The 14,025-nt window shown below is 57.3% G+C and overlaps 4 protein-coding genes across 4 annotated transcripts; all 4 read left to right on the top strand.

Moving 5' to 3' along the window:
• Window positions 1-547: 547 nt before the first annotated feature.
• JKF63_04084 (uncharacterized protein) lies at window positions 548-2,566 on the top strand (the record flags this gene model as incomplete). The annotated part of the gene is made up of 1 exon (XM_067900078.1): window positions 548-2,566. The coding sequence occupies one exon, from the start codon at window positions 548-550 to the stop codon at window positions 2,564-2,566; it is 2,019 nt and encodes a 672-aa protein (XP_067756262.1).
• Window positions 2,567-4,243: 1,677 nt separating this feature from the next.
• Window positions 4,244-6,028, top strand: JKF63_04083 (uncharacterized protein; the record flags this gene model as incomplete). The annotated part of the gene is made up of 1 exon (XM_067900077.1): window positions 4,244-6,028. The coding sequence occupies one exon, from the start codon at window positions 4,244-4,246 to the stop codon at window positions 6,026-6,028; it is 1,785 nt and encodes a 594-aa protein (XP_067756261.1).
• A 1,101-nt stretch (window positions 6,029-7,129) lies between these two features.
• JKF63_04082 (uncharacterized protein) lies at window positions 7,130-7,582 on the top strand (the record flags this gene model as incomplete). Its single annotated transcript, XM_067900076.1, has 1 exon — window positions 7,130-7,582. One exon carries the CDS (start codon window positions 7,130-7,132, stop codon window positions 7,580-7,582), a length of 453 nt encoding a protein of 150 aa, XP_067756260.1.
• Window positions 7,583-8,701: 1,119 nt separating this feature from the next.
• On the top strand, window positions 8,702-10,831 carry JKF63_04081 (uncharacterized protein; the record flags this gene model as incomplete). Its single annotated transcript, XM_067900075.1, has 1 exon — window positions 8,702-10,831. One exon carries the CDS (start codon window positions 8,702-8,704, stop codon window positions 10,829-10,831), a length of 2,130 nt encoding a protein of 709 aa, XP_067756259.1.
• Between the last annotated feature and the right edge of the window lie 3,194 nt (window positions 10,832-14,025).

Raw genomic sequence — 14,025 nt, 5'->3', positions numbered from 1 at the left:
ATATCACTTTTGTTTTCATCGGATCTTCGCAAGACTGACGCGCGTCCGGGATCATGTACACGAAAAGCAAAGCCAAAGTTTGTACTGTGCAATGTGCATGGCTTACCTTCGCTATGGTGCTGCGCTGTGGAACGTGAGAGGTGCACCGACGCGCCGCCCGTCACTTTTGTTTCCGATGTCAGCACAAATGGGGGGGGGGAGAGAGAGAGAGTCACTGCCGAAGCAGCAGCACAGGAATTGCCGCGCGTGCTGAGATGCTCGTTTCTGTTTGTTGGTTTCTTTTCTTTCCCTCCCTTCTCGCCCCTTGCTAATTTGCTCTACCCGGTGCCTGGGCTGTCGAACTCACTGCTTCAAGACCTCTCCCCTTCCCCTCCCCCCCCCCTGTTCACTCTCAACTCCTCGGCCCTCTGCACGCCCGTGTGTCCGCGTGCTAATTTTAGCGGTATAACGGCTTCGTTTCGTTTCGGTCTCTCTTTCTCTCCTTTTCTCTCAGTTCTCCACCTGACCGCCTATCCACACTCCCCCCCCCCCCCACCCACCCCCCACCATGCGGCGCTCACTGCAGTTGTGGTGCAGCAAGGTGGATCTGGATGGGAACCCTTCCCGGTACTTTCCACGGTTCCGTCCGCGTCGGCTAGTCATGCCAGTGGACCCGAGCGACGTTCACAGTGACAAGCGGCAACCGAACCCGTTGTTCATGAAGGTGAAGGCGCAAAGGCGTCAGCGGCGGCAGGCTGAAATTCGCGGGGCTGTGCAGCTGGCGAGTGTCCCCAAAGAGCGCAGCGTGGGAGACGTGTTCCGTCTTCTCATGACTACTTGTGAGACGCAAAACTTGTTTTCCGATGCCGCCTTGACGCCGTTGACTATCCGGGGACTAGAATCACTCGTGAAGGCACACACTGCGGCTAGCTCGGCGCAGCGACGCCCTGACCACGGGAAGACAGCGCTCGTCGATGGCGGCGGGTCTCCGTCAGCGGGGGAATCAACAGTGAGGCAGGGATGCCAATCCAGCGACGACGCACTGCAACACAGCTCTCCACTGTATTCCCGCGCCTTTCAAGCAGCCCCACCCCCAGTTTCCGCATCATCCTTCACCTCCGCTGGTGACACGCAGGCACTCTCCATTCGGGAAGTAGATCAGATGTGGTCTATGCTCGATCGCACACCCCTCAACGCCCCGGTGCATGGCGCCCTCGCCCTTCGCGGGGACGCGCTGGTCCGCACCACGTTGCTAGGGCTCACCTACTCTGCGTACCCACGGCTTCGCTCAAAACATGTGCAGCAGCTGCTTCACGAGACGACAGGGTTGCTGCCGTGTGGCCGCGTCGCCACGCGGATTGGCCTCGCCGAACACTGTGGCGTAGAAGGTGATATCGCTATGTGGCGTGAGCTCAACGTCCTCTCGGAGCGAATGCGCATCGCGCGGAAGGAGGCGACGGCCCACCTGCAGCGCGTTGAGAAGGGTGTCGCGGCACAGCGCCGATGGTATTGGCGGGCGGTTTTGCGGTCCGCTGCTGGGCGGCTGAATCTCTTTCCAGTGCACAAGGCGGACCTACAGCCGCGCATGCAGTGGGTGCGCAACTTTCTCTTTGCCTTCATTGCCTTTGTTGAGATGGCGGAGACATCAGGTGACATCCAAGCCCGCGTGCAGCCGCTCATTTATCACCTGTTTGCCAGTCAGCTGGCTCGCCATGTGCGGGCCCGCCACATCACTGAGGCCGCAGAGGCCATTGTTTCCACCGCACGTGGGCCAAATACAATTCAAGGTGATGCTGCAAAGACCCCGTCGACGACGTCGCGTCTTTCAGCTCCGCTGGGTGAGGGTGAAGCTGGTGTGGCAGATCTTCGAGAGCGCATCGCTGAGGAGCTGGCGCGAGTCAAGTCACGCACTGCAGACGAGGAGGAGGTGTTGGAAGGCCGTATACACCCGATGAACAACAGGGCCGACCGGCAGCGCGATCAGTTCGAGTCGAGCGGCGGAGCCCATGGTACCCAGATGCTTAAGGATGAGGTGCTCGAGAGGCACACCGAGCACTACCGCCATCTCGCGCCACCGCTGCTGCTCCACGCACTCGAGTTGTCTAGTGCAAACGCGTTCAAGGAGGCGCAGCTTGTCCTTCGATACGCACCACAGGTCGCCGAGAAACTCCGAAGAGCACCGATCGACGTGGACCAGGCGGTGCGCCGCGTCGTGGATGTGCAGGAGACGAACAACTATGCTTCACTGCACAACGCGCAACAGTATCGCCAGGTGGAGTACACGGTGTGTCGCCTTTACGCCGGGCACTACTGCCTAGGTGAGGGGAAGGGCGAGACGCTCATGACAGCGATGCAGGATGCATCCATGCAGATGCTGCTGCAGTACTACCTTCGATCTCCCACGTCGACTCCTTCGCCACTCGAGTCGTCGACGCGGGGAGATAGGGGCAGTGGTGGCGCACGTTGCGGCAATGACAGTCCTGCCACCACCGCGGTACACATTCCCGACTCGGAGGAAGGTGATTCGTATGGCGTGCCAGCGCCTCGGATACGTCCGCTCAAGACCGAGGAGGAAATTGTTCTCTAGTGGGGAAGAAAGGGAATCCTTGGTGTAGGTGGTGGGAGGCAGAGGCGGGGGCGGAGGTGGGAGGGGGGGGGGCAAACGAAGGCTCCACACTTTGGTGTCTTCCCCACTCCCCCCCACTCCCCCCACTCCCTCCCCCCACCTTTCACGCTTGGTGTGTACTATTTTTCTCCCCTTTGTAAACGCCTCTCTGTCCCGCCCCTTCCCGCCACCTACAATCCCCTCGCCACCTCCTCGTTTCGCTGACTCTTAACCCCTCCAAGCCTCCTCGTCCCCGGCATCGGTTTGTTCTCTTCCCCATTTGTTTTTCCTGCCCCCTTGTCGCTTTACACCACATCGACCCTCACGAGCAATGAGTGCGGCGGCGCCCGAGGCGAGACAAGGGACGGGGGGGGGGAGGGCGGATTGCATACCCGCGTCGTCGTGAGACACGCCCTCCTTGCGGCAGACAGACTACCGAGGCGAAAGTGAGTAACAACAACACATTTAAGCCGCTGCCCAGTGAGCCGAGGCGTATCCGTGGCACAAACATTTTCTCTGAAGTGCCGAAAAGGGATCGGCACTTATGTGGGGTACCCTCGAAGGTCTCGAGAGAGGTGTCACAGTCGCCCATGAGGAAAAAGAGAGAGTCTGCTTCGTGCTTCCTGCGTTACTTTTCACTAATCGCTGGGATGCTTGCAAATCTTCTCAGCCCCTGGATTTCTCAGGTGGCGGAGAGAGGGGGGCCCGTGTACGCCTTTCACTCTTTATTCACCACTCAGGGGTGCGTGAGAGGAGCCATTCAAATAGTGCATTCGGTTACACCTGTGCTCTCTCAACATTCCCATCTTTCCTCCCTCTCCTCCCCTATCATCAGGTCATCCAGATGTGTATCTCCTCCCTCTCTCTCTTTCCTCCCCGCATGACCCCCATTGAACTGCTTCCACTCGCTTCAACCCGATCCTTGTGTTTCTGTGGTGGTCTTTACAGTTAACAACAGCGCCCAAGCCCGGCTTCGCTGACGGACCACTTCTCGCTCTCTCTCGCATGCGATTCGGCTTGTGTGTGTGTGTGTGTGTCGTGGCTTCTGTCAGCGTTGTGGTTGGCTCACACCGAGGCCTTCCGCTCACTCTCTCCCCCCTCTCTCTCACACGGCGCATGCAGACGGCGTCATTTTTTTTTGCGATACTGCTTTCTCCCTTCCCCTTTCCTTGTCGAAGGTGTTGGCGTGTGTCTAATCTCTTTCCTCTCCGTGGCGCTGCGTGTGTCTGAGCTGCTCGCTTTTTTTTCGTCCCTCCCTCTCCTTGCCTCGGGTGGAACCGCTCTGCTTCCACACGAACAGGGGAAGGGAGTTGGCGCGGGTGGAGACGGTTTCTATTCGTAACACCTCTTCTTTTTTTTTTACTTTGCTTATCACAGCTGGCTACGCTGCTGGGACTGTAGCTGCTACACTACACCAAACTCCTCCCCCTTCCCATACACGCACGCACCCCCTCTCTTCCGCTCCTCTCTCCTCGCTCCTTTCTGGCTGCGTTGCTTTTACGTCTCTCCGCCGTGTTGAACCCTTCGATCAACTCGATACATGAAAACTCAAAGACGCGGACCTGTCGAACCGAGTGCTGCATCGACCAATACTTTTCCCTTGTACGGCACACGATAGTCTTCAAGACAAGAGCCCATTTCTTCCTCGAGCGGCGCGTCATGCACGTCGCTCGCTCTGCGTATCGCCAGCTGCTGCGTGTCGGCAAAAAGGTTTCAGTCAAATACTCTGATCCGAATGATTTGTGCTTTGCTCTATTCGGTATTCTTGTGAGTCGGCACGACTTCATCAACGCTGGCTATGGGAGTACCTTCCCTGCCATTCTGCGCACCTGTTTTCTACGACCCTCGGTCGCCGGCTACCCGCACGACACAACAAGCGCGCGCACCAGCGCCGCTTTTGATGCCCTTCGCCGCCTAAATGAGCTGAACGTCTCCAACGCCGCGTTTCGCATTCGTGAGCTTCGACGGAACATGTCCGAGGCGGCGGAGCAGAAGAGCGCAAATACCGTCGCCACCGCGTCCGCATCGACGGGTGGCGCACCTGCTTCTTCGCCTTCTTCCGCCACGGAGCCGATCATGCCCTTTGCACCACAGGAGACATCTCACACCACCGCTGTGACGTACCCGCTTGACGAGGAAGGCGTCCACCTTATACGTGGCAGTGTGTTGATCGAACGTTCATCACGGCGCCGCATTCAGAATTTCACACGTCACTGCGTCGTCTGTGAGCCAATTAACATGACCTTCCCACCCTACCGCTTCTGTGTCCCACCAGAGCCGTCTTACCTTCTAGCCGTGCGGAGCGAGTTCGCTCTGTACGCGATTACAGATGTGCTCTTGGCGCTGGCGGCGACAAGCATCTTCAACGCACATCTGCAGGCTCAAATGTCTCAACAGCATCAGCAGTCCGCTGAGGTGGGTCAGTCGCTGTCGGACGAGGTTGCTCGCATCGGCGATGGAGAGGAGGGGTCCAACGATGTGCTGCCAGAGCAGAAGGGCGCGGGCAGCAACGGCAGCAGCAGCAGCAGCAACAGGAAAAAGCCCAAGGGTACCCCTGGTGAGAGGAGGAGGAGTGCAACGGCTGCGACGTCTCCCACGTCCACTGCAGCGACATCCACCACGGCATCACTGCCCGAAACGCGCGGTTTCCCCACCGCGTGTGAGGAGCTGCAGGAGTTGGTACGCCGGATCCCGACCCGGACGGTACTGCAGACAGATGTGTTGGAGGTTGAGATTACGACTGAGTACGTCTGCTCCAACCCCTCGGTGGCAACGGCGACGTCGTCATCGATGGCCGATTATCGATCCAAGCAGAGCAAAGTTGGTGCGTTTGCTTCAACGACGCCGCTAAAGCGCGGACTGAGTGCGAGCAGCTTTGGTGGCGTTTCTTCCGCCAGCGCCGCGTCACAGGGCGGCGACGCCCAGGCTCACTTGTTTCTCTACTACGTGTATATCCGAAATCGTGGCCCGCTGAGGAATCCCAAGAGGTGGCACGCGCAGGTGTTGTCGCACCACCTCGTTGTGGTGGACGTGGCACAGGCTCAAGTGCTGGAGATGGGCCGCCCTGGCGTTGTCGGCAACTTTCCTCTTCTGCAGCCGGGTGCGTCGCACTGTTTCGAGAGCGGTGCGACTTTGTCTGGCGCGGAGGGACTTCTTCGCGGCTCCATTCAAGTAAACCTCTTCAACGACTCGGGGGAGGTGATGATGCTCGACGCGGCAATCGCGCCAACACGGCTGACGGTGGAGGTGACAAGCGCCTTGGGCTTTGTGTCTTCTAAGAAGGCCAAGGAGGAGCTCACGCAGCGGAGCCGTGACTCCTCTGACGCAGGTGCGCCTGAGAGTGGCGCTGACCCAGAGGGTGAGCACTCGTGCCCCGCGGATGGAATGAGTGAGGCATCAGACAAGGACCACAACAGTTCTCTCAAATTTAAGGGTGGCAAATGAGGGGAGGGGAGGGGAGGGGGGGGCGATGAGGTGGTGGCGACCTCGTCGGTTTGCACTTTTTGTACTGCTGCTGCATCTCGCATCCCTCGCTTTGCTTCTCAGCTCCCCCACTTTTCTTTCGTAGCCCGGCTTCACGGTTGTGTATCCCCCACCACTCAATGAGCCACTCATTCCTCCCTCCCATTACGGAGGCGCTTCTTTGCCTTCGTGTCGTTGTACTGCGCTCGTCTTCGGTTCTTTGTGTTGCTGTGTGTGTGTGTGTGTGTGTGTGTGAGTTGGCAAAGGGTGGAGTGGTTGGATGGGTTGAGGAAAATATTTGCCCACGCGCCTTTTATCATTTTTATTGGTGTAATGATGTTCCCGCCTTCTCCCACTTTTTTTTTGTTATTGCGTCTGTGTGTGTGTGTTTACAGAGTACCTCCAGATTGATGACCCATCGCCACTGCCACAACAACAAAGACGAACGCGCTTGCCACTGCGAGCAGTGAGTCACAGAAAAACAATGAAGCGGAAGCTCATTGCAGCGAACAAAGGGAAGGAGTGCGGCGTTCCCCGCATATCTTCGCTTTCTCTCCGCACGCCTGTATTTTCGTGCATCTCTTGGAATACGCGCAACTCGGACAGAGCGGGTGACGACGGGAGATCAGTGCTCACCCGCGCGCGCGCACACACACACACACACACACAGGGCTGGCACCTAGATGGCTCATCTCTGTGTGTTCGCTCCTCATCCTGCTTCTCTTTTTTTTTCGGTTATCACAGTACTGGCGTTTGGATCCATCTTTCTTCCTTCGTGCTTTCCCCATCTCTCGTGTGTACGTGGGTGTATTTCACCTCGTCGCCACCTTCCGTTCCTCTTGCCTTCTTGCTGGTGTCAGTGCAGAGCCGCATCAACAGCAGCAGCAGCAGCATCAATAGAGGGAGGGTGATTGCCTAGTCCGAACGCACCGGGTTACGTCCGCGTATTTTGCCGCCGTCTCCTCCATTTCGAGAACACTCCGATCGCCCCCCCCCCCTTCTTCTTTGTAATCCCTCCCCTCTTTTTCTCCCCCCCCCCCTTGGGCAACGTCTTAGCAGTTTCTGTTGTGTGCTGCCGCAACGATGGACGCCCCGGGAACTGCTGTAGAGCAGTACTTCAATCACCTCATCCACATGCGCCTCTTGACCCAGGTAGTGGTGTCTGACAAGCAGGGAAATACAATCCTTGCTTGCTTCAGCACCCCGGCGGCGATGGAGGGCGATGTGAACGGTAGCAGCGGTAGCGTCGATGGGCAAGAAGACGAGTTGCCTATTGAGAGCAACGTTGTTTTGAGTGGCGCCCGGTACTTCCAAAACCTCGAGCAACTGCAGCTTGGTACCCCCAACTACATCACTGCACAGTACCACGACGCTGTTGTGGTGCAGCTGATGGAGTCTGGTGGATTGATTTTGACTCTGATCGGGAGTCGAGCGAGAGGACATTTCGCAGGTGGGCTGCTTTCTCTCGTTCCACAAATCCGCAGCACAGCGGTGTATACAGAACTCTTGCGAAAGGTGGAGGAATGCCTACAGTAGTTCGGTATGCCACAGAGACAGGAGGAGGAGGAAGGGAGGGGCAGAAAGGAGGAGGGCGACACGTTTGATGAATGTGGAAGGGGCAGGGCTGCGGATGCTCGCGTTTTTTTCTGTTTGTTTCGTCGTCGTCGTCGTCAGATCGCCGTCTCACTTTGGGACGGTGTGGTACCTCCACTGCGAAGGGGGGCGAGTGGCATTATTATTTGGAGATGGTGCGCGTGTCCGTTTACGTGTGTGCACACTTGCTTCTATGGGTTGCTTACACCGAAGGAAACAACGGGTGGATGCCTTTCAACTACCCCCTTTCTCCCCCTCCCCCCCTTTCTCCCTCCCTCCCCCCACGGGACAAAGGTCAAGCCTACCAGCTAGGCTTTTAGCGCATTCGCCACGGCCCATTGCCACTTATCCACGTGGGGGTGGGGTGGGGGTGAAGACCGCGACGCACTGCGTTGCGTGTGCATGCGTTGCACCGGGACGGGCAGGAGAGGGAGGTTGTCCTGAGGTGTGTCCTCACTTTCTCTGAATGTGAGTGTGGGTGTGGATGCTGAACACCATGTACACTTGCGCCTCTACGATGATCGTCCTTCTCCGTTCTGTCAAAACGTCGTCTTTGCCGTATATATTTGAACACCACACATACACACACACACACACGCACACACACACACACACGTCTGTGGGTGTGCATATGCATGTACGTGATATATACATATTTGTATATATGTATATATGTATATGTACGGCGGTATTTACTGGCTCTGCGCATCGCAGCCCAGCGAGATCTGCCAACGGAGAGATTGCGCGCGCACCTTTACTCGCGCGTCCTCAGTCTCATCTCTGGAAATCCCCCAAGCCGCCTCCGCTTACCGGCCGTCTCTCTTTATGCGCTTGGGCGGGATCCCATTACACATAGTGAACAGTTCATGCACAGCCTAGAAGTCTTCTGGCTCGGTCGCGTTCCCACTCGTCTCGCCGCTCTTTTTTTTTGTTGTTTGTTCTCTTCTTGTTAGCACTGCCGCCTGTATACACGAACCAATTTGAGCAAGGTGCGGTGTCTCTCCTCCTCCTTTCTCCCCCTCCCTCCTTCCCTCCCTCCCTCCCTCCCTCCCCCTCATCATCATGAGCAGCGCCAACGGCAGCACAGCGGTTGGCGCTCAAAAGGACTCCATTCCTATTGATGTGGATGGGAGCTCGATGTCCATCTACTCGGACGAGGATGGCGAGAGCGAATACGGCCGGTCCAGCCAATACTCTGAAGACGCTGCCTCTTCCATCGACTACAGCTCAGTAAGTCGCACTTACCTATCGCAGTCACGCAAAAGCGGCATGCGCGCGAATTCCGAGGACTACACCGGCACCGCCAGCTATTACTCAAACCCCGGGGACGCTTCCAATTCATACACATACGACGACGACTACTCAAGCGGTTACGGCTCTCTAACATACGGCGACTCTGCGCTGCGCTCCCCACAGTCGGAGCTGAGCTCGACCTTCGCGTCGCTCTACTACGAAAACCCGTACGTGGTGAACACGCGCGCCACACTACATTTCCTGCGACGTCCCCTCTATTACCTCGCCTTCACCACCGCCGGCAGCAGCGCGGTGGGTAGTGTCTTCCGACTCGCCACCACCTTTGCCAAGCGCTTTGTCAGTACTGGCACCAGTATCGCTGATTCCCCCATAGGTGCGTACCCGGGTAGTGCCGCAAGATGCGCGGGTAGCTCTCCGAGTCTGCCCTCGGGGTACCCAAATGTGCCGGAGTGGCTGCGTGATGTACGCGCATCGCTGCCACGTGTGATGGAGGCCCCGGCAGCGTGGATGCTGCATCGCTACGGTATACCAGTGCTATCGGAGGTGATGCAGAGGCAGGAACAGGAGTCCGCCGCCGCCACGGCCGCAGAAGCGGCGGCCGCCATGGCAGCTCATGTCAGTTCGGGCACGCAGGAAGTGTTGCAGGCCTGGCAGAAAACAGGGCCAGCCATTCCGGTAGCGCTTTTCCTGCCTATCTTTTCTGTGGTCGTTTTCAAAGTAGCACAGCATGTGCGGCCCAACACGTCCAACATAACAGAGGTGCTGCAAACACAACAAGACGCTGATGGTGTGAGTATGGGCTCAACCTACCCCTCAACCGCGTCACCGGCACGCCGCTCGCTGATCATGGATGCCAGTCCGATTCATGCGCGGTCCTCCTCACCAGGAAGCGTGAGCGTGCCATCGGAGACGATGGACGCTTTAACGACCTCGCGTGGAACCGTGTCTTCCATGATGAACCAGCCGAACACCGCCGGTGCAAAGTCGAACTCACAGGCGGCGGCTCTGTCAGTACCGCCGGTCAAGATTGATACGGCGATTAATGTATCCCCTGCAGCTCCGCGTGTGGAGGCGTCGGGCACGAACGGCGTTTCTCCCAGCTCACCGGACGACAATCCCGCGGACTTGCGGGGCCGATCCCGCTCAGTGACCCAGGCACCGCTGACACACCGACATGTCGCTGACGCCGTGGCACAGAGGGCTGACGGGGAGACTGACAAGGTAACTGATGTGAACGTCGCAAATCTGTCGCCCCTGTCGCCGTCACCGCCGCCGCCTGCTGAGGGGGATGATCACGGCCTGGCTGGCAAATCTCATAGGCAAGTATCGTCTGCAGCCTCTCAGTCTGTGTCACCACAGCCGCGTATGCCTCAGACGCGTTCTGCGGGCAGCACGGCGAGTCGACTCGTTTCCGTAAAAGAGTTTGCACTGCGCGGCGATGTGGTGGCTGCGGTGGCAGGTGCAGCTGACGCACAGGAGGCAAACGTGGCCTTTGTGGCAGCTGTGCGCTACGGCTGCAGTATAGTCATCCTGCCCTCTTCTCTTCGCAATGTGGACGGGCTGCTCGAGGCTCCACCTTCGCTGACCGTCGAATTCACGGACGACGTCGTCGCCACCGCTACTATTCTGGCGGATCGTCGTTCTCTGACGTTGGTTGGGGTGACGGCGCAGCAGTGGGATGCACAGGGGAAGCCTCTTGACACCTTTGCACACCCCAGGAACGCGCTCTATGTCTTCGTCGCGCAGGAGTCCTCCAGTCCGGCGGCGGTGGCTGATGTGGCCGAGTTGGTGGTGCATAGCGTCTTTGTCGGCACGTCACGGGCGGAGGTGCCAGTGAATCAAGTCTTCTACGACCGATTGCTGAAGGAGAAGGCGGTGGAGAGGGAGGCAGCACAAGGCCCAGCAAAGGGCATAAGGGATACCGCTTCCCCTCTGTAGTGCCTGATGCTGTTGTGCGCCCCAGTGCATTGTCGGTTCTTGACGTCGGGGAAGACTTCCTATTCGCACTCTCCTCTTCATACTTCTGCTCTCTTTCTCTCCAACCAGGCACCCTGACCGCCCCCCCTCCCTCCCTTTATAGATTTGTTCGTATATATGCCCCCATACAATCATGCTCGCACCTCTGAGTGATGAAGCACCGAGAAGAATTGTGGAAAAAAAGTAAGAGATCGAGGATCCTCAAAGAGGGGGTAAGGTGGAGAGAGAAGGCAACATGCGCGCGTGTGTGTCTGGGCTGGTTGTGTGTTTTTGTCTTCTCCCTCTACTACTGCTACTCCACATCACTCACCTATCCACATGTATGCAAACCTGTTGGCTGCTTTTTGTCAGCGTTGGTGTGCTGCTGCTGCTGCTGCCGCCGCATTGTGCGTTTTGCCATATATATATATAGAGAGAGAGCGAGAAGCAGTGTCATTTATAAATATAACATCAAACATGTACACACGTAAATATATGTATATATATATATACATATATGTGTGTGCAGAATTATGTTTATATATATGTTTGTGTGTGTGTGTGTGTGTCCGTCTCTTTGTGTGTGTGTCTTTGTGTGTTCCGAAAGGAGCGCCTTGATTTCCGTGCCATTTTGCTTTCATAGAAGTTACCCCCCGCCCCCCCCCCTTTCCCTCTCTCATCGAACAGAGCTCCCGTCCGCTGCCTCCGCTGCTCCGTTCCTTCGACTAGCTCTGCATCTCTCTGTCTCTATGCTTGTGTTGTTGTGCATGTCTTGTCCTTCTGTGCCTCTGTGTCTGTGTGAGATGCTGATGCGACTACCGTCGCGTCGGGCGAAGAGAAGACGTATCGAGTTTGACCCTTCTCTCTCTCTCCTCCCTTTTTTTTTGACACATGCGGCCACTTGAGCGCTCAGCTGAGATCGCATCCACAACGGAGGTGACAGAGATCGCTCCCAGTAATATATATATGTTTAGTTAATGCTATCACGCACAGGTATAGGCACCCTTCACTGCATCTATACACGTGTTGGATGCATAATTGAAACGGCAGGGGGGGGGGGGAGTCGCCGGCGGCAGGGAGACACAAGCGCGCTTCTCGGCTCTCTCTCTCGTCTCTGGCCTGCCCCCGTTTCATTTCTTGCCACAACGCCCCCTTGCATCTCGCTATTCTATTGCCCCTCCTCTGGACTTGCCTTTGTCTCCTGAATGGCGCACCACAGACACACTCCTGCAGTCTGCATCCCTTCACCTTCTCGGAGGCTGCGAGGCGCTGACTGCAGATCATCTCAACACGGGCGTGTGCATTTGTGGGCTCCCCTGGTGGTGCAGCCATGTACATCAGGGCGCGTACCTCCCGTAGCAGCCTTCATTGCATGAGGCGCAGTCGGCGAGGGATTTTCCTGGTCGGTGCGTTCGTGCTGGTTTGTTTTTGAGCTATGGCTGCTCGTGCTGCCCAGAACCACCACCACCGATGCCACGCACTCCTTGGTTTCAGGTGCGCCAACGCCACCCTGGTCTCCTGCGCAGCAGCACACCGAGCAGGCAATACCGGGATCGGTAGTGACCCCCTACCTCGCTACGGACCCCCCCCCCTTCGGGGGTTCCCACTGTTGCCACAAGCGAAGCATTACCGCCGAGGACCCCTACGGGAGGGGCAGGACAATTCTCCACGTCGTACAGTGGAGACCCCAACGGGTACCTCGCACACCCTCGTCGACCCACAGTCCCCGAAGAGAGACGAGCGTGGCACAGACGAGTTGTTTGACCGATACAGCGCAAAACTCGCTAACGTCGACGCCCTCGACGTCTTTCCTCCCCGTCTTGATGAGTGTCACATTTCGTTCGCCGAGTTCGCACTTTGTCTCGGCAGCCGACTTTCTGTCAGCCCCCAGACAGGCATAGAGGCGATTTGGGACGAGACCTCGCTTCCAACCGGTGTGCGCCATTTATCATTTGTGTCACCTTTGAAAAACACGCAAGATCTGAAGGCGCTCATCTGTAACTTGACAATGCCTTTCCGTTATGTCGTACTCGCTCAGAACGGCGACGTACCTGAGGTGACGCCGTTTTTTTTTTTGAGCTTCTGCGACGCGTGTTTGCTTTCACAAGGAGGCTGACAATTTTTCAGTTTTGTGACAACATCGGGTCTGCAGGCGCCGTCAATGCCGGTCTGCGTGAGGCGCTCAGTCACCCGTTCAACGAGGTGCCGTTTGTCCAGATAACTCATAACGACGTGCGCTTCTTGTCCTCGTCACTTGAACAGATAGTGGCACGCGCCTACAGAACGACGGCGAGGGATAATGCGGACGTGGATACGCTGGAAAAGGAGGTGGCAACAGAGCCGAACGACTATACACCGCTGATATGGCTTCCTGGCACTCTGCGTATGCCGCTTGTTTCAAGCAACCCCCCCCTGCCACCGCAACAGGGCCGAAAGCTGGTTGTTGTGACAATTTGCGCTCATACCGGATCGTATTCGTTGCACGACACCGTCTAAACGCGCCGCGTTGATGAAGGGGGGCACACCCCCTTTCACGTTTGCGAACAGTCGCAGCGAGTACACAAGCGCTGTGCTCTCTCGCCTCGCCGTGATGACGGTCGTTTTTTTTTTTTGACGAGAACTTCTTCCCTATTCTCTACGATGACACGGACTACCGCTAGCGCGCTCATCTTCTCGGCTTTGTTGAGGATCTTGACTCCGCAATGGAGGACCAGGTCATCTCATTCGATCTCGATTGCGCCGACAGAGCTTTAATCCAGGAGGACGCTGACGACGACGCGGAGGGGCCACTGAGGTTTCACACGCGTGTAAACAGGCCGACGCTATTCCCCGAAGGCATGGTCCTCCGGCGTAGCTGTAGAAAGGCCTTGTATGCCGGAGTGCAGTGCGTCTACATGCAACAAAAATGGGGTGTGGAGGCCATGACAGAATTCATGAATCCTCACACAAAGCGGGAGCCGTTCGGCGACGAGTCGTTCGCTGCGGAGGCGCCGCCTGCCACTGGATGCATGGGTGGTGGATACAGATCGGCTCAACAGGCTGCGGGAGTGGCTCCGAGGTGTTGGGCGGCACACCCCTGATGTGGGCAACTACAACACGAATGTTATTCTTCGAGCTGTCAGCACGTAGGTTTAGATATCGCAACTAGGGGTGGGTGGGTGGCTGGGTGAAGATGG

The sequence above is a fragment of the Porcisia hertigi genome, chromosome 26 (genome assembly GCF_017918235.1).
Source record: "Porcisia hertigi strain C119 chromosome 26, whole genome shotgun sequence".
NCBI classification, from domain to species: Eukaryota; Euglenozoa; class Kinetoplastea; order Trypanosomatida; family Trypanosomatidae; genus Porcisia; species Porcisia hertigi.
Note: the sequence above shows the minus strand (reverse complement) of the source record. Positions and strands in the feature narration are given on the sequence as shown.